General features: G+C 40.7%; 1 protein-coding gene across 10 annotated transcripts in view; it reads left to right on the top strand.

Moving 5' to 3' along the window:
- dsh (Segment polarity protein dishevelled) overlaps nucleotides 1-18722 on the top strand; it is a 184545-nt gene that overhangs the window by 91701 nt on the left and 74122 nt on the right. For 8 of the 10 annotated variants that reach the window (XM_071664501.1, XM_071664493.1, XM_071664500.1 and 5 more), the window contains 2 exons: nucleotides 4806-4949; nucleotides 16915-17155. In XM_071664501.1, the coding sequence (XP_071520602.1) occupies nucleotides 4806-4949; nucleotides 16915-17155 (385 nt within the window). The remainder of the gene's footprint in view (nucleotides 1-4805; nucleotides 4950-16914; nucleotides 17156-18722) is intronic. The other 2 variants (XM_071664498.1, XM_071664497.1) reach the window with 1 other exon arrangement.

Below are 18722 nucleotides of genomic sequence, written 5' to 3'. Positions count from 1 at the left end.
TATAGGTATGTATATGTGTGTGTGTGTGTAGACGTGTATGTATATACATTTGGATGTGGGTGGGTTGGGCCATTTTTTTGTCTGTTTCTTTGCGCTACCTAGCTAACATGGGAGACAGCGACAAAGTATGATAGATATGAATGAATATGTATATACACATAAATGCCCATACATGCAGATATACATACATATACATTTCAGCATAAACACTTATACATGCAGAGTCATAAGTTTGTTAAGTATACCTGGAAAGTTGTATGGGAGGTATCGATTGAGAGGGTGAAGGTATGTACTGGGTATGGTATTGGGGAAGAGCATTGTGGTTTCAGAAGTGGTAGAGTATGTTTGATCAGGTGTTTGCTCTGAAGAATGTTTGTGAGAAGTACTTAGAAATACAGATGGATTTGGATGTGGCATATATGGTTCTGGAGAAGGCTTATGATAGGGTTGATAAAGATGCATAATGGAAGGTCTTCAGAATACATGGTGTGGGAGGTAAGCTGCTAGAAGCACTGAGAATTTTTATCAAGGGTGTAAGGTGTGTGTACGAGTAGGGAGAGAGGAGAGTGATGGTTTCCAGTGAAGGCCAGTCTTTGGCAAAGGTATGTGATGTCACCATGATTTTTTAATTTGTTTATGGATGGGTTGGTTAGAGAGGTAATTGCAAGAGTTTTGGAGAGAGGGGCAAGTATGCAGTCTGTTTGGGATGGGATAACCTGGGAAGTGAATCACTTGTTGTTCGTTGATGATACACCACTAGTGGCTGATTCAAGTGAGAAACTGCAGAAATTGGAGATTGCGTTTGGAAAAGTGTACGGAAGAAGAAAGTTGAGAATAAGTGTGAATAAAAGCAAGATTATTGCATTAAGCAGGGTCAAGGAACAAATTAGTTGGGATGTAAGTTTGAATGGAGAAAAATTGGAGGAAGTGAAGTGTTTTAGATATCTGGGAGTGGACTTGTCAGCATATGGATCTCTAGAAGCGGAAATGAGTCATAAGGTGAGAGAGTGTCTGAAGGTTCTTGGAGCAATGAATGTTATCTTGGAGAGCAAAAATGAGTATGTTTGTAGGAATAGAAGTTTCAGGAATATTACATGGTTGCAAGACATGTGCTATAGAAAGAGTTGTGTAAAGGAGGGTGGATGTGTTGGAAATGAAATGTTTGAGGACAGTAGGTGGTGTGAGGTGGCTTGATCGAGTAAGTAGTGAGAGGGTAAGATAGATGTGTGGAATTAAAGAGAGAGTGGTTGAGAGAGCAGAAAAGGGTATGTTGAAATGGTTTGGGCATATGGAGAGAATGGGTGAGGAAAGGTTGACAAAGGGGATATATGTGTCAGAAGTGAAGGGAGCAAGGAGAAGCAGGAGGCCAATTTGGAGGTGGAAGAATGGAGTGATTAAGATTTTAGCATTCAGGGCCTGAACATGCAGGAGTGTGAAAGGCGTCCACGGAATAGAATGAATCGGAACAATATGGTAAAGTAGGGTTGACATGCCATTAAGGGACTGAAAACTTCTGGGATAAACTATGGAAGGGCCTGTAGGACCTGTATGTGGATAGGGAGCTTTGCCAGGAAACACATGAAGAAAGGTAGCATCTGCTCACATCCATTCTTTAGCTGTCACGTGTAATTCACCAAAACTACAGCTCCCTATCCACAACCAGGCCCCACAGACCTTTCCATGGGTTTTCCTAGATGTTTCATATGCCTAGATTCAATCCATTGATTTCGTGTTGACCCCCAGTATACCACATCATTCCAGTTCATTCTTATTCCATGCATGCCTTTCACCCTCCTTCATGTTCAGGCTCAAAATCTTTTTCACTCCATCCTTCCACCTCCGATTTGGTCTTCTGTTTCTCCTTGTTTCCTCCACTTCTGACACATATACCCTCTTTGTCAACCTTTCCTCACTCATTCTCTGCATATGTGCAAACCATTTCGACACACTGTCTTCTGCTCTTTCAACCACACACTTTTTATTTCCACACATCTCTCTTACCCTTTCATTACTTACTCGATCAAGCCACTTCACACCAAATGTTACCCTAAATCATTTAATTTCCAACACATCCACCCTTCTCCACAAAACCCTATCTATACCCCATGCTTTGCAACTGTAAAATATTGTTGGAATTACTATTCCTTCAAACATGCCATTTTTGCTCTCCAAGACAGTATTCTCTCTTTCTACTCATTCTTTATCACTCCAAGAACCATGTCTGCCTCGCCTACCGTATGAGTCAGTTCCACTTCCTTGGTTCCAGTCGCTGCCAAGTCCACTCCCGGATATCTAAATCACTTCTCTTCCTCCAATTTTCCTCCATTCAGACTTACATCTGAACTAATTTGTCTGTCAACCCAGTTGAACCTAATAACCTTGCTTTTATTTTCATCTTTTTTTTTTTTGAAGCCTGTCTTTATTTCCAAAAATATCGAGTAATAACATTTATCTTCACTACATGTTTTGCTACAAGATTAAGCAACAACTATTTACTGTTAAATAGAGTGTACCCTGGATTTGCATATTTTTGCAGGTAAATCTCTGTTTTTATATCCAACCAGGTTGCTATGATACCTGTTACATGATTCCAATGCACTTTTCTTGAATTTTGAACATTTTTGTGTGCTGTATACTTTTCCTAAGTTATTACAAAAAATGAAGAATTATCAGGAGGATTATTCATGTTGAGGGATATGTAGTTTCACATAGGATGCCTTGATTGTTTTTTAATCAAACACATGGATAGTCTCACTAAGGAATCTGCCAAATTGTGCATCACCTACATTGTTCACATTTAGCCCATACTTTGCAGACAAGTTTATGAATTCAATATCCTGTTGTGTTTCTTAAGAAATGTTGAGTAGATTTCAAAAAAGGGGCAAATGTTAGTTGTTAGAAAAGATTTGAGAAGGTAGAGAATTGTGAAGCTTATTGGTTTAGGGAAAAAATGGACATCACAGTGGCTGAGACATAAGCATATGTTATTGCTCAATGATATAGTGGCTTAGACATAAACATATCGCAGTCTTTACTGATATAGGAAAAAACAGGCATTACAATGAGTCAGACTGAAGTATAACCAAGTGCTTAAGGATGAAAGAAAGAATCAGACATCACATTGGTTCAAACTTAAGCATATCCTAATTCTGAATGATTTTTTTTTTTTTTTTTTTTTGCTTTGTCGCTGTCTCCCGCGTTTGCGAGGCAGCGCAAGGAAACAGACGAAAGAAATGGCCCAACCCACCCCCATACACATGTATATACATATGTCCACACACGCAAATATACATACCTACACAGCTTTCCATGGTTTACCCCAGACGCTTCACATGCCTTGATTCAATCCACTGACAGCACGTCAACCCCGGTATACCACATCGCTCCAATTCACTCTATTCCTTGCCCTCCTTTCACCCTCCTGCATGTTCAGGCCCCGATCACACAAAATCTTTTTCACTCCATCTTTCCACCTCCAATTTGGTCTCCCTCTTCTCCTCGTTCCCTCCACCTCTGACACATATATCCTCTTGGTCAATCTTTCCTCACTCATTCTCTCCATGTGCCCAAACCATTTCAAAACACCCTCTTCTGCTCTCTCAACCACACTCGTTTTATTTCCACACATCTCTCTTACCCTTACGTTACTTACTCGATCAAACCACCTCACACCACACATTGTCCTCAAACATCTCATTTCCAGCACATCCATCCTCCTGCGCACAACTCTATCCATAGTCCACGCCTTGCAACCATACAACATTGTTGGAACCACTATTCCTTCAAACATACCCATTTTTGCTTTCCGAGATAATGTTCTCGACTTCCACACATTCTTCAAGGCTCCCAGAATTTTCGCCCCCTCCCCCACCCTATGATCCACTTCCGCTTCCATGGTTCCATCCGCTGCCAGATCCACTCCCAGATATCTAAAACACTTCACTTCCTCCAGTTTTTCTCCATTCAAACTCACCTCCCAATTGACTTGACCCTCAACCCAACTGTACCTAATAACCTTGCTCTTATTCACATTTACTCTTAACTTTCTTCTTTCACACACTTTACCAAACTCAGTCACCAGCTTCTGCAGTTTCTCACATGAATTCTGAATGATATAGTGGATAAATTTGACATTACAGCGGCTCAGACTTAAGTATATACAGTGCTTAATGATATTGAAAATAAACAGACATCACAGTGATTCAGACAGAAGCATATCCCAGTGCTTAATGATATAGGGATCAAACAGACATCACCGGTTCACACTTTAGCATGCCTTAGTAATTGATGATATAGAGAAAAAATCAGACACGACAGGGGCTTAGACTTAAGCTTATTCTAAAAGTCATCAGAATGAAGTATAATTTGTCAAGGTAGTATGTAAAAAGATGTTTGAAAATATATTTTCGATGATTCTATTCATAACCAAGAGATTTGTTTTATCTAGTGAAATTCTTTCACGTTGCAAGAGACATATTCACTGTGCTGTACACTATGGTGAAATTAGTGGGAAACATGGGTAGTATGTATTTGAAACATAAATTTAGCTCCTTAGATGAGTTACATGATTAACAATGAAATGATGCTTGTTAAGAACTCATTTCCATTGTACCATTGAATTCAGGCATCATGTAGAGCACACACCATTGAATTCAGGCATCATGTAGAGCACACCATCTAGGGTATGAATTTGTTCTTTTTAATTGTAGAGAAATGGAGATATTAATTGTAAAACAGTAATATTGTTGTTTATTTCTTGCTGTTTAATTCTTCTTGGTGAGGATTGATTTTCCATTTCTCTATAGCAATGCGCATCAATGGTCACGGAAGTCGTGTGCCCCGTCACCATGGTTATGAATCATCCTCCATGATCAGTTCAGATCTAGAATCTACTAGCTTCTTTGATTCTGATGATGATGCCTCCAGTCGCATCACGGCCACAACTACAGGTAAACATATATTCTTTTTCCACATCTTGCAGACATTTATCTTTTTACAGCAGAGTGGCTCTTAAAGAACTTCTGCACATCATAATCCTGGCAAATTTCTGTTTTTCTTCACTTTGTCGATCCTTCTGACATCTTATTTCTTTTGATGTCTTTTGCTTCTAACCACATGCAAGTCCACTTCCTTTGCTGATTCCCTTACAAACACTGTGTTATACTTTTTCAGTCTTTCTGAACGTTGTTATATCTGATTTTTTATCTTTCCATCCATTTCCTTAATATGAATGTGCACTTGAGATAACTTATTTCACTTTTATTTAATCTGATAGCCTGCTGTCACTTGCCCTTGTTTAATAGGCATACGATAATGTGGGTTTTATGAGTTCTAGTAATAACGTTATCCTCAAAGATTTGTTTTCCTTCATTTTCTCATTGAAGCTTACTTATGTTTTTTCAGAATTTCTTTAACCTCTCCATCTTTTGTCTGTCAGACCAAATATTCACACTTCAAACTTTTCTTGCTCAGCTAATACTGAATTTATATTCTGTACAAACTTTTCAGACAAATCCTTCCACAGTCCTCCTTTGCACGTGCAGTAATAGATTTTTATTTTTTCTGATTTTGGTGTTAGTACAGCAGGATCCCTGACTTCTTATCCTATCCAACACTTTCACATTCTAGAATACTACTTTCATATAAGCTGTTGTCACGTTCATGACCCATCAGAGTGCAAGTGTAACCCTTTAGATACACATTAGCTTTTAAGGTGGCTCTCTAAAGATGTCAGTTTATACATGAAAATGAGTGTTAATCTTTTTTTTATTCTATTGTGATATGACCATGAAGTTTATGTATTCAGGGAGGATGATAAGATGTTTTGGAAGGTGTTTAATATTGTGAGAAAAATGAGAACAAATGGGAACATCAGTGAAACAGGCGGATGGAGAAGTGATAATGAGTGAGGAGGAACTAGATTGAATATTCATAAGGACCAATGAATGTGTTTGATGATATGGTGGCATATTGTGGATGTTTGGGTCAGGAGGTATGCAAAGTGAGAGTTCTGGAAAATGCTTTGATGAAGTGAGAAGAGGTGGTGCTAACCTTGCATAAGATGAAAAGTGGTAAGGCAGTTGATGGTATTGCAGTTGAATTTCTGAAGAAAATGGATGGCTGTCTTTTTGATTGATTAGTTAGGATTTTCAGTGCATGTATGGATTATGTTCACATGCCTGAGGATTGGTGGAATGCATGTATAGTGCCAGTGTATAAAAGTATGGAGGATTAAGGTGAGTTTTTGAATTACAGAGGTATAAGTTTGTTCATTGGTACCAGTAAATTTTACGGAAGAGTGGTTATTGAGAGGGTGAAGGTATGAAGTGAGCATCAGACTGGGGAAGAACAATGGTATTTCAGGAGTGGTAGAGGATGTGTGGGTCAGGTGTTTTCTTTAAAAGAATGTTGATGAGAGATAATTAGAAAATCTGGACTCATAGATAGCATTTATGGATCTGGAGAGACATGATAGGTTTGATAGAGATACCTTACAGATAGAGATGCTTTACATAAGGTCTTATGAGTAAATGGTGTAGCAAGTTAGATACTTGAAGCTGTAAGAGGTATTATAAAGAGTGTAAGCCATCTGTGTGAGTAGGTAAAGAGTTAGTCCTTCCAGGTGAAGGTTGACTGCAGCAGGATGTGTGACATCACCATGACTTTATAATTTGTTTTTGGATGGGTTAGTCAGGGAGGTAAATGCAAGGGTCTTTGAAAATGGGGTGAGGGGCTTGGAATTGAGTCAGCTTTTGTTTGCTTATAACACATTACTACTGGGGCTTCAAGTGAGAAATAGCAGAAGTTGGCATGTAACTTTGGAAGAGTGTGTGAGAAGAGGAAGTTGAAAGTGAATTTGAATAAAAGCAGGGTTTTTGCATTTAGCAGGATAGAGGGACAGGTTAGTTGAATGAGAAAATTTGGTGGAAGTGAAGTGTTTTGCATGCTTGGGAGTGGACATGGCAGTGAATGGAACCATGTAAATGGAAGTGAGGCATAGGGTAGGGGAAGGGGAGAAGGTTTTGGGATCATTGAGGAATGTGTGAAATGAGAGGTTGATATCTGGTAGGGTGAGAATGGGTGTGTGTGATGGTACAGTAGTCCCAGTGATGTTGTATGGATGTGAGGCATGGCTTATAGATGAGGATGTGTGGAATAGGGTGGATGTGTTGGAAATGAAATGTTTGAGGATGATATGAAGTTTGAGGTGGTTTGATCTAGTAAGTAAGTAAAGGGTAAGAGAGAGGTATGTAAATAAGAAGAGGGACAGGTTAGTTGAATGAGAAAATTTGATGGAAGTGAAGTGTTTTGCATGCTTGGGAGAGGACATGGCAGTGAATGGAACCATGGAAATGGAAGTGAGGCATAGGGTAGGGGAGAGGGAGAAGGTTTTGGGATCATTAAGGAATGTGTAAAATGAGAGGTTGTTATCTGGTAGGGTGAGAATGGGTGTATGTGATGGTATAGTAGTCCCAGCGATGTAGTATGGATGTGAGGCATGGCTTATAGATGAGGATGTGTGGAATAGGGTGGATGTGTTGGAGATGAAATGTTTGAGGATAATATGAAGTGTGAGTTGGTTTGATCTAGTAAGTAAGAAAAGAGTACGAGAGAGGTATGTAAGTAAGAAGAGTGTGGTTGAGAGTTGAAGAGGATGTGCTTAAATGATATGGAGAATTGGAGAGGCTAAGTTAGGAGAGGTTGCAAAAGAGGATATAAGTGTCAGAAGTGGAGGGGGACCAAATTGGAGATGGAAGGATGGAGCCAAAAATTTTTTGAGTGGTTGTAGCCTGAACATGCAGGAAGGTGAAAGGCATGCATGGCATAGAGTGAATTGGAGTGATGTAGTAGTACATCAGAATGGATATGAGAGAATGTGGCCTTTTTTTGTTTGTTCATGAACAAATTTTGCTATTGCAGGAAATGGTAGACAAGTGAGAGGAGAAAAAAAGATATATATATATATATATATGGGGATAGGGGAGAAAGAATACTTCCCACGCATCCCTCATGTGTCGTAGAAGGCAACTAAAGGGGACGGGAGGGGGGGGGGGCTGGAAACCCTCCTCTCCTTGTATTTTAACTTTCTAAAGGGGAAACAGAAGAAGGAGTCACGCGGGGAGTGCTCATCCTCCTCGAAGGCTCAGATTGGGGTGTCTAAATGTGTGTGGATGTAACCAAGATGAAAAAAAAGGAGAGATAGGTAGTATGTTTGAGGAAAGGAACCTAGATGTTTTGGCTCTGAGTGAAACAAAGCTCAAGGGTAAAGGGGAAGAGTGGTTTGGGAATGTCTTGGGAGTAAAGTCAGGGGTTAGTGAGAGGACAAGAGCAAGGGAAGGAGTAGCAGTACTCCTGAAACAGGAGTGGTGGGAGTATGTGATAGAGTGTAAGAAAGTAAACTCTAGATTGATATGGGTAAAACTAAAAGTTGATGGAGAGAGATGGGTGATTATTGGTGCATATGCACCTGGGCATGAGAAGAAAGATCATGAGAGGCAAGTGTTTTGGGAGCAGCTGAATGAGTGTGTTAGTAGTTGTGATGCATGAGACCAGGTTATAGTGATGGGTGATTTGAATGCAAAGGCGAGTAATGTGGCAGTTGAGGGAATAATTGGTATACATGGGGTGTTCAGTGTTGTAAATGGAAATGATGAAGAGCTTGTAGATTTATGTGCTGAAAAAGGACTGGTGAGGGAATAATTGGTGTACATGGGGTGTTCATTGTTGTAAAGGGAAATGGTGAAGAGCTTGTAGATTTATGTGCTGCAAAAGGACTGATGATTGGGAATACCTAGTTTAAAAAGAGAGATATACATAAGTATATGTATGTAAGAAGGAGAGATGGCCAAAGAGTGTTAGTGGATTACGTGTTAATTGATAGGCATGCGAAAGAGAGATTTTTGGATGTTAATGTGCTGGGAGGTGCAACTGGAGGGATGTCTGATCATTATCTTGTGTCAGCGAAGGTGAAGATTTGTAGAGGTTTTCAGAAAAGAAGAGAGAATGTTGGGGTGAAGAGAGTGGTGAGAGTAAGTGAGCTTGGGAAGGATACTTGTGTGAGGAAGTACCAGGAGAGACTAAGTACAGAATGGAAAAAAGGTGAGAACAAAGGAGGTAAGGGGAGTGGGGGAGGAATGGGATGTATTTAGGGAATCAGTGATGGAGCGCAAAAGATGCTTGAGGCATGAGAAGCGTGGGAGGTGGGTAGATTAGAAAGGGTAGTGAGTGGTGGGATGAAGAAGTAAGATTATTAGTGAAAGAGAAGAGAGAGGCATTTGGACAATTTTTGCAGGGAAATAATGCAAATGAGTGGGAGATGTATAAAAGAAAGAGGCAGGAGGTCAAGAGAATGGTGCAAGAGATGAAAAAGAGGGCAAATGAGAGTTGGGGTGAGAGCATATCATTAAATTTTAGGGAGAATAAAAAGATGTTTTGGAAGGAGGTAAATAAAGTGCGTAAGACAAGGGAACAAACGGAAACCAGTGAAGGGGGCTAATAGGGAGGTGATAAAAAGTAGTAGTGATGTGAGAAGGAGATGGAGTGAGTATTTTGAAGATCTGTTGAATGTGTTTGATGATAGAGTGGCAGATATAGGGTGTTTTGGTCGAGGTGGTGTGCAAAGTGAGAGGGTTAGGGAGAATGATTTGATAAACAGAGAAGAGGCAGTAAAAGCTTTGTGGAAGATGAAAGCCAGCAAGGCAGCAGGTTTGGATGGTATTGCAGAGGAATGTGGCGGGGTGGTGATGGGAATGAATAAGGGCAGACAGTATGAATTATGTACGTGTATATATGTATATGTCTGTGTGTGTATATATATGTATACGTTGAGATGTATAGGTATGTATATTTGCGTGTGTGGACGTGTATGTATATAGATGTGTATGTGGGTGGGTTGGGCCATTCTTTCGTCTGTTTCCTTGTGCTACCTCGCTAACGCGGGAGACAGCGACAAAGCAAAATAAATAAATAATACATATATACACATGTACATAATTCATACTGTCTGCCCTTATTCATTCCCATCACCACCCCGCCATACATGAAATGAAAACCCCCTCCCCCACATGTGCGCAAGGTAGCACTAGGAAAAGACAACAAATGCCACATTCGTTCACACTCAGTCTCTAGCTGTCATGTATAATGCACCGAAATCACAGCTCCCTTTCCACTTCCAGGCCCCACAAAACTTTCCATGGTTTACCCCAGATGCTTCACATGCCCTGGTTCAATCCATTGACAGCATGTCAACCCCAGTATACCACATCGTTCCAATTCACTCTATTCCTTGCACGCCTTTCACCCTCCTGCATGTTCAGGCCCCGATCACTCAAAATCTTTTTCACTCCATCTTTTCCACCTCCAATTTGGTCTCCCACTTCTCCTCATTCCCTCCACCTCTGACACATATATCCTCTTTGTCAATCTTTCCTCACTCATTCTCTCCATGTGCCCAAACCATTTCAAAACACCCTCTTCTGCTCTCTCAACCACACTTTTTATTACCTCACATCTCTCTTACCCTTTCATTACTTACTTGATCAAACCACCTCATACCATATATTGTCCTCAAACATCTCATTTCCAGCACATCCACCTTCCTCCGCACAACTCTATCTATAGCCCATGCCTCGCAACCATATACATTGTTGGAACCACTATTCCTTCAAACATACCCATTTTTGCTTTCCAAGATAACGTTCTCGACTTCCACACATTTTTCAGTGCTTCCAGACCCCCTCCCCCCCCACACACACACACACACACACACACACACACACACACACACACACACACACACACACCCTATGATTCACTTCTGCTTCCATGGTTCCATCCGCTGCCAATTCCACTCCCAGATATCTAAAACACTTCACTTCCTCCAGTTTTTCTCCATTCAAACTTACCTCCCAAGTGACTTGTCCCTCAACCCTACTGTACCTAATTACCTTGCTCTTATTCACATTTACTCTCAGCATTCTTCTTTCACACACTTTACCAAACTCAATCACCATCTGCAGTTTCTCACCCGAATCAGCCACCAGCGCTGTATCATCAGCGATCAACAAGTGACTCACTTCCTAAGCTCTCTCATCTACAGCAGACTGCATACTTGCCCCTCTTTCCAAAACTCTTGCATTTACCTCCCTAACAACCCTAACCCTAACAACCCCGCCTCCCACGTTTCTCATGCCACAAGCATCTTCAGCGCAAGCCATCACTGCTTCCCTAAATACATCCCATTCCTCCCCAACTCCCCTTACGTCCTCTGCTCTCACCTTTTTCCATTCTGCACTCAGTCTCTCCTGGTACTTCCTCACATATGTCTCCTTCCCAAGCTTACTTACTATCATCACTCTCTTCACCCCAACATTCTCTCTTCTTTTCTGAAAACCTCTACAAATCTTCACCTTCGCCTCCACAAAATAATGATCAGACATCCCTCCAGTTTCACCTCTCAGCACATTAACATCCAAAAGTCTCTCTTTCACGCACCTATCAATTAACACGTTATCCAGTTATGTTCTCTAGCCATCTCTCCTACTTACATACTTATACTTATGTATATCTCTCTTTTTAAACCAGGTATTCCCAATCACCAGTCCTTTTTAAGCACACAAATGTACAAGCTCTTCACCATTTCCATATACAACACTGAACACCCCATGTACACCAACTATTCCCTCATCTGCCTCGTTACTCTCCTTTGCATTCAAATCACCCATCACTATAACCCAGTCTCGTGCATCAAGACTGTTAACACACTCACTCAGCTGCTCCCAAATTTCTTGCCTCTCATGATCTTACTTCTCATGCCCAGGTGCATAGGCCCCAGTCATCACTCATCTCTCTCCATCTGCTTTTAGTTTTACCCATATCATTCTAGGGTTCACTTTCTTACACTGTCACATACTCCCACAACACCTGTTTCAGGAGTAGTGCTACTCCTTCCTTTGCTCCTGTCCTCTCACCAACCCCCTGACTTTACTCCCACAACATTCCCAAACCATTCTTCCCCTTTACCCTTGAGGTTTGTTTCACTCAGAGCCAAAACATCCAGATTCCTTTCCTGAAACATACTACCTATCTCTCCTTTTTTCTCATCCACACACATTTAGACACCCCAATCTATCCTTGGAGGAGAATGAGCACTCCCTGCATGACTCCTTCTTCTGTTTCCCCTTTTAGAAAGTTAAAATACAAGGAGGGGAGGGTTTCTAGCCTCCCGCTCCCATCCCCTTTAGTCACCTTCTACGACATGTGGGGAATGCATGGGAAGTATTCTTTCTCTCCTATCCCCAGGAGGTGGAAAGATGGAGTGAAAAAGATTTTGAGTGATCGGGGTCTGAACAGCACGTCGACTCCGGTATACCACATCGTTCCAATTCACTCCATTCCTTGCCCGCCTCTCACCCTCCTGCATGTTCAGGCCCCGATCACTCAAAATCTTTTTCACTCCATCTTTCCACCTCCAATTTGGTCTCCCACTTCTCCTCGTTCCCTCTACCTCCGACACATATATCCTCTTGGTCAATCTTTCCTCACTCATTCTCTCCATGTGCCCAATCCATTTCAAAACACCCTCTTCTGCTCTCTCAACCACGCTCTTTTTATTTCCACACATCTCTCTTACCCTTACATTACTTATTCGATCAAACCACCTCACACCACATATTGTCCTCAAACATCTCATTTCCAGCACATCCACCCTCCTGCACACAACTCTATCCATAGCCCATGCCTCGCAACCATACAACATTGTTGGAACCAATATTCCTTCAAACATACCCATTTTTGCTTTCCGAGATAATGTTCTCGACTTCCACACATTCTTCAAGGCTCCCAGGATTTTCACCCCCTCCCCCACCCTATGATTCACTTCTGCTTCCATGGTTGCATCCGCTGCCAGATCCACTCCCAGATATCTAAAACACTTTACTTCCTCCAGTTTTTCTCCATTCAAACTTACCTCCCAATTGACTTGATCCTCAACCCTACTGTACCTAATAACCTTGCTCTTATTCACATTTACTCTTAACTTTCTTCTTTCACACACTTTACCAAACTCAGTCACCAGCTTCTGCAGTTTCTCACATGAATCAGCCACCAGCACTCTATCATCAGCAAACAACAACTGGCTCACTTCCCAAGCTCTCTCATCCCCAACAGACTGCATGCTTGCCCCTCTTTCCAAAACTCTTGCATTTACCTCCCTAACAACCCCATCCATAAACAAATTAAACCTCCCTAACAACCCCATCCATAAACAAATTAAACAACCATGGAGACATCACACACCCCTGCCGCAAACCTACATTCACTGAGAACCAATCACAACTATTGTTGCGAGGCGTGGGCTATGGATAGAGTTGTGCGCAGGAGGGTGGATGTGCTGGAAATGAGATGCTTGAGGACAATATGTGGTGTGAGGTGGTTTGATCGAGTAAGTAATGTAAGGGTAAGAGAGATGTGTGGAAATAAGAAGAGCGTGGTTGAGAGAGCAGAAGAGGGTGTTTTGAAATGGTTTTGGGCACATGGAGAGAATGAGTGAGGAAAGATTGACCAAGAGGATATATGTGTCGGAGGTGGAGGGAATGAGGAGAAGTGGGAGACCAAATTGGAGGTGGAAAGATAGTGAAAAAGATTTTGAGTGATCGGGGCCTGAACATGCAGGAGGGTGAAAGGCGGGCAAGGAATAGAGTGAATTGGATCGATGTGGTATACCGGGGTGGATGTGCTGTCAATGGATTGAATCAGGGCATGTGAAGCGTCTGGAGTAAACCATGGAAAGTTGTGTGGGGCCTGGATGTGGAAAGGAAGCTGTGGTTTCAGGTATTATTGCATGACAGCTAGAGACTGAGTGTGAACGAATGGGGCCTTTGTTGTCTTTTCCTAGTGCTACCTCGCGCACATGAGGGGGGAGGGGGATATATATATATATCTTTTCTTTTTCTTTCAAACTATTCGCCATTTCCTGCATTAGCGAAGTAGCGCTAAGAACAGAGGACTGGGCCTTTGAGGGAATACCCTCACCTGGCCCCCTTCTCTGTTCCTTCTTTTGGAAAATTAAAAAAAAATATATATATGGGTAGAGTTAGAGAGTTTAAAGTAAAACTAGGGAAATGGAGTGCAGATATGGAATGTGGTAGTGAGGTATGGTGGCTAGCGACAAGTCTGTTTGTGGATGATACTGTGTTGTGTTCTAAGAATGAAGGGGAGTTGCAGAAGGTTATAAGTGTATTTTATGATGTGTATAAGCATGGGTGATTGAAGGTAAAAATAAGTAAAAGTAAAGTAATGGTGTTTGAAAGGAAACAGTGAAAGTATAATTTTGCAAAACCCTGCAGTGAAAGAAGGAAGTGAACTTATAGTGTATTATAAATATGGGGTGAGAAAGACTGGAAGAGGTGAGAGAATTTAAGTATTTAGGAGGTGTCTTGGGCAAGTTTTGTGATATGGAAGAAGAGATAAGGGAGAGAGCTGTACATAGTACAAGGTCACTGGGTCCGTTGATGGAATACTGAAGGGTTGAAGTGTAAGTATGGAACTGAAGAAAGGATTAAGGGACAGCGTAGTCTTCTCAGCCCTGACCTATGCAGCCTAAACATGGACATGAAGTCACAGAGGTCAAGAATCCAGGCTGTGTAAGTGAGTTATTTTAGAGGAGCATGTGATATGACTAGATAGAATGAAGAATGACTGAGAACTGTGGTATGGCAGGGAATGAAAAGGGAATGAACTATGAAGTGGTAGAGTAGTTGAACCATAATACTTTAAGTTAGTTTGGATGTGTGGAAACAATGAAAGATGGAGAGTGTATGATAGCATAATAGAAGGGGCTGATGTAAGAGGAAGACCACCTTTGATATGAGGAAATAGAGTGGAAGAGTACAGGAGGGAGAGAAATGGTGAATGATTCATGGAATAGTGTATGCAAGGGAGGCATGTAAGGATGGGTAAGTGGAGATTCTTTTGCTATGGCCACCTCCAAGATGGGAGTTCCTGGAGGGAATGGGTGTCAGAGATGTAGGTAGATAGATTCCATACAAGGATGGGTCAGCCATCTGTATATAGGTTAAGCAGCTGCTAACATGAGGAATACATTTATGGCATGGATAGAATTACCAGATTTTTGGAGGTAGGCTTAGTGGACTTAGTTATGGTGTATTTGTAATATAGAGTTTTAAAGAAAGATTAGAGGCTAAGTCAGTATTAAGTATAGTCATATAGTTGAGGGTTAAGTAGAGAAATAGGGAAATGAGGAAAGTGGTCAACATAAAGCTAGAAATAGAATGTGCAAATGAGAAGGGTGGATATTTCAAGAAAATAGAAGGGTGCAAAGCTAAGTCATGGACATAACAGTGAATAAGATAATGGGATGGAAGATCATTAATAAAGCAAAGGAAGGAGGTAGGATGTAGAACAGAGTTGTGAAGAATACCATTGCTGACAGGGTTTGAAGTGGAGGTCCATCATTAAGCAGATTTAGCAATAGTGCAGTTGGAAGGAAAACTGGAAGTTAGTGGGAAAGCCAAAAGATGGAGGTTTGGAAATCAAAGGTGTAAGTTAGACCCCTATCAGAAGCTATCAGACTATTGAGGGTCTCTACCTAAGATTCTTTTCTGGACTCCATCTGCAAGTGGTAACATTTTGAGTGAGAAGTCACCTAGGACAGGGCTAAATTGTCAAAAGAGGACAGTAAGGAATACAAGGTTTTCAAGGACCATTCTACCTCATTGGAGCCCTCCTCACCATGTTCTCACTTGAAATGTAGCTGAAAAGCTTCAGGATCACCATAAAAGGGATCCTAGGTTTACAAAAAAAGAAATACCCAACCAATGATTCCTCAAAATCATAAAGAGGAGAAGACCACATAGAAGTCAGACACAAAGAATGTGAAAAGTAATTCTTGCCCTGCAGAACTCACACAAGTGATATTGAAAAGCCCATAGAGTTCAAGTTGCTTGAAGCAGTAAGAATTAAGAAGAGGTTTTAAATCAGCAATAAAATTAGAGGGTCTCCATTCTTCAGGATGTGGTGAACCAATGTATATTTCTAAAAGATGTAATTTTGTTGGTCATGAGGCAAAGTTGAAATAGGCTTGTGAAGGAGCTAGTTTGCAGATAAATTGCATTAGGACATTAGGAAAGAGACAATTTTGATCCATTGCTTGCTTATTTTAGAGTGTTTTCTCTCTCTTGAAGTTTGAGAATATGAGAAAGGTCTCAAGATAAGTTAGAAATTTAGGATAATGTGACGTGTTGAAACAGCAGCTTATTTTGTTATTTTGGTTGTGTGACTTGATGATTCACTGAATCATTCTTGTTCAACATTATTCAGACAAGGAAAGGGCCAGCTTATTATCGTCTCTGGACGCTGCACCAATATGTTGAACATGTGATCTCCATATATGCTTTAGTGGCTTTTTTATGATTTCAAGGGAATATTTTTACATGTTAAGATTGCATTTTATTTTAGTTTATATGTATTTGTTTGTATGCTTCTAAGTGACGAAATGATTGTTAATGATATATTTCTTGTTTCAAAAGAGTGGGCAAGTAACTTAGTAATGTAAGATTTATACAGAACAGAATTTGAATTTCTCATAGTTAACGTAAAGTCAAACTTTTGAACTATAGATCTCCTGAATCACAAATGTGATAAAAGTTTTGTCATGGAGCATTGAAATTATACTTCAGAAAAGTAAATGATGTGTCTGTTTTCTTAGAAACAGTAAATGATGAAACGTGAAGGGTCACATGAATTTCTCTTGATGTAGTTAATGAATAGTTTTGAAAAAATTAGTGAGTCGTTAAGCACTTTAGAAAACTCATGGCATAGACCCACATTTTCATCAGGTACCATTTGTTGTTCTTATAGTTTTAGGTTCTTCATATTGTTATTTTTTATGAACAGGAAGCAGCAGTGTATCAAGACTTCATGCCCGGCATCGTCGGAAAAAGCAGCGGCGTCACCGTCTTCAACCAGCTATGTCTCGCACCTCATCCATATCTTCAATCACTGATTCCACTATGTCACTTAACATCATCACTGTTACTTTAAATATGGACACTGTAAACTTCCTAGGCATCTCCATTGTTGGCCAGTCAAGTAAAGGTGGTGATGGGGGTATCTATGTGGGATCAATTATGAAGGGGTAAGTCAGAAGCATATCTAACATCCAGTTGCTTTTCTTTAGATTTTGCAAATAATGATTATTAGTATGTGACTCTAAAGTTATGAATGTCCCTAGATTTACCAGTAAGTGAAATTTGTCTAATGTAGAAACTGTTGTATCTGTAACTCATTTTACAATGCTTCTTTTTTTTCATTTTATTTTTGGGGCCCCAACTCTAGAAAATGTGCACATTGAGCCCTGGCCCTAATTGGAATGTGGAGAGGGTTAATGAGTGAGTGGTAGGAAAAATGGAAATAGAAAACCTACTTTGCAAGAAGGGCTAGGTAGTGCATATCCCACTCTGTGTCCCCAGTCATCTTAATATCTTGTGACCCTTTCACCTTTCAAATGCTACCCTTCACATCTCAGATCACTTTCTCCAGTTTACCTGTCAGCCGTCACTCTGCATTCCCTCTCTGTTCCACTTATACCCTCTCACATTCCATATCGCCTCATCCTTCATTATTACCCTTGATGTCTTCCTTTATATTACTGTTACCCTTTAACTTTAGATCCCACTCCAAATCCCAGATTTTCCCCTCCAGATCTTAGGTACTTTCTTACACAAACTAGATTTACTTCACACCTGAGAATTCCCTCTGAACACACTACATTTCATCTGTTGTACAGTGAATTCCCACTGTATGCCCTGGATACCCTTTGATACTCCAACCTGAGAAGACCCTCCTCTGTGCTCCAGGTCCTTTTCTGCATGCTAGTTGAATATTTTTCCTTTGCCAAATTTCCCTCTTTACTACTTATCCCCCACTATATATACCTTATCCTTTCCTGTGTATCCTCTTTCCCCTGCTCACAAAGCATTTCCACACCAATTATGTCTCCTATGCATCTTGCATTGCCATCCACATCCCATATTCCATTTTCTGTATTTAGTGTTACCCTGCACACCAAAGATCCCTTTTGTACTATTTACTGCACTTCCCTCTGAACCTACTACATTTCATTTGCTTTACAGTGAATTCCCACTGCATGTCCTGGATACCATTTGCTACTCCATACCTGAGAAGATCCTCCTCTATGCTCCAGGTCCTCTTCTGCATGCCAGTTAAATATTTTTCCTTTGCCAAGTTTCCCTCTGCACTATCTATCCCCCACTATATGTACCATATCCTTTCCTGTATATCCTCTTTCCCCTGCTCACCAAGTATTTCCACACAGTTATGTCTCCTATGCATCTTGCATTGCCATCCACATTCCTTATTCCGTTTTCTGCATTTAGTGTTACCCTGCACACCCCAGATCCCTTTTGTACTATTTAGTCTACTCTACATCAAGTATATTTCACTCTGAATCTTTTGTGTGAACATTCTCCTACAGTTCCCATATCATCTTCCATACATTTGTTGTTTTCCTCATTACCACATATTCTCTACTCTGCATTGTCTGTTCCCTTCCTAACCTCAGATCATAAAACCTGCTCTCCTGTACTATACCATAAATTCTGTAGTGTGTTCCTCTTATTGCTCTCCTAGTGTGTACTTCTTATTGCTCTCCTTATCACAGATTTCCCTAATTTAAACTTAAG

The sequence above is a fragment of the Panulirus ornatus genome, chromosome 9 (genome assembly GCF_036320965.1).
Source record: "Panulirus ornatus isolate Po-2019 chromosome 9, ASM3632096v1, whole genome shotgun sequence".
Lineage (NCBI taxonomy): Eukaryota > Metazoa > Arthropoda > Malacostraca > Decapoda > Palinuridae > Panulirus > Panulirus ornatus.
Note: the sequence above shows the minus strand (reverse complement) of the source record. Positions and strands in the feature narration are given on the sequence as shown.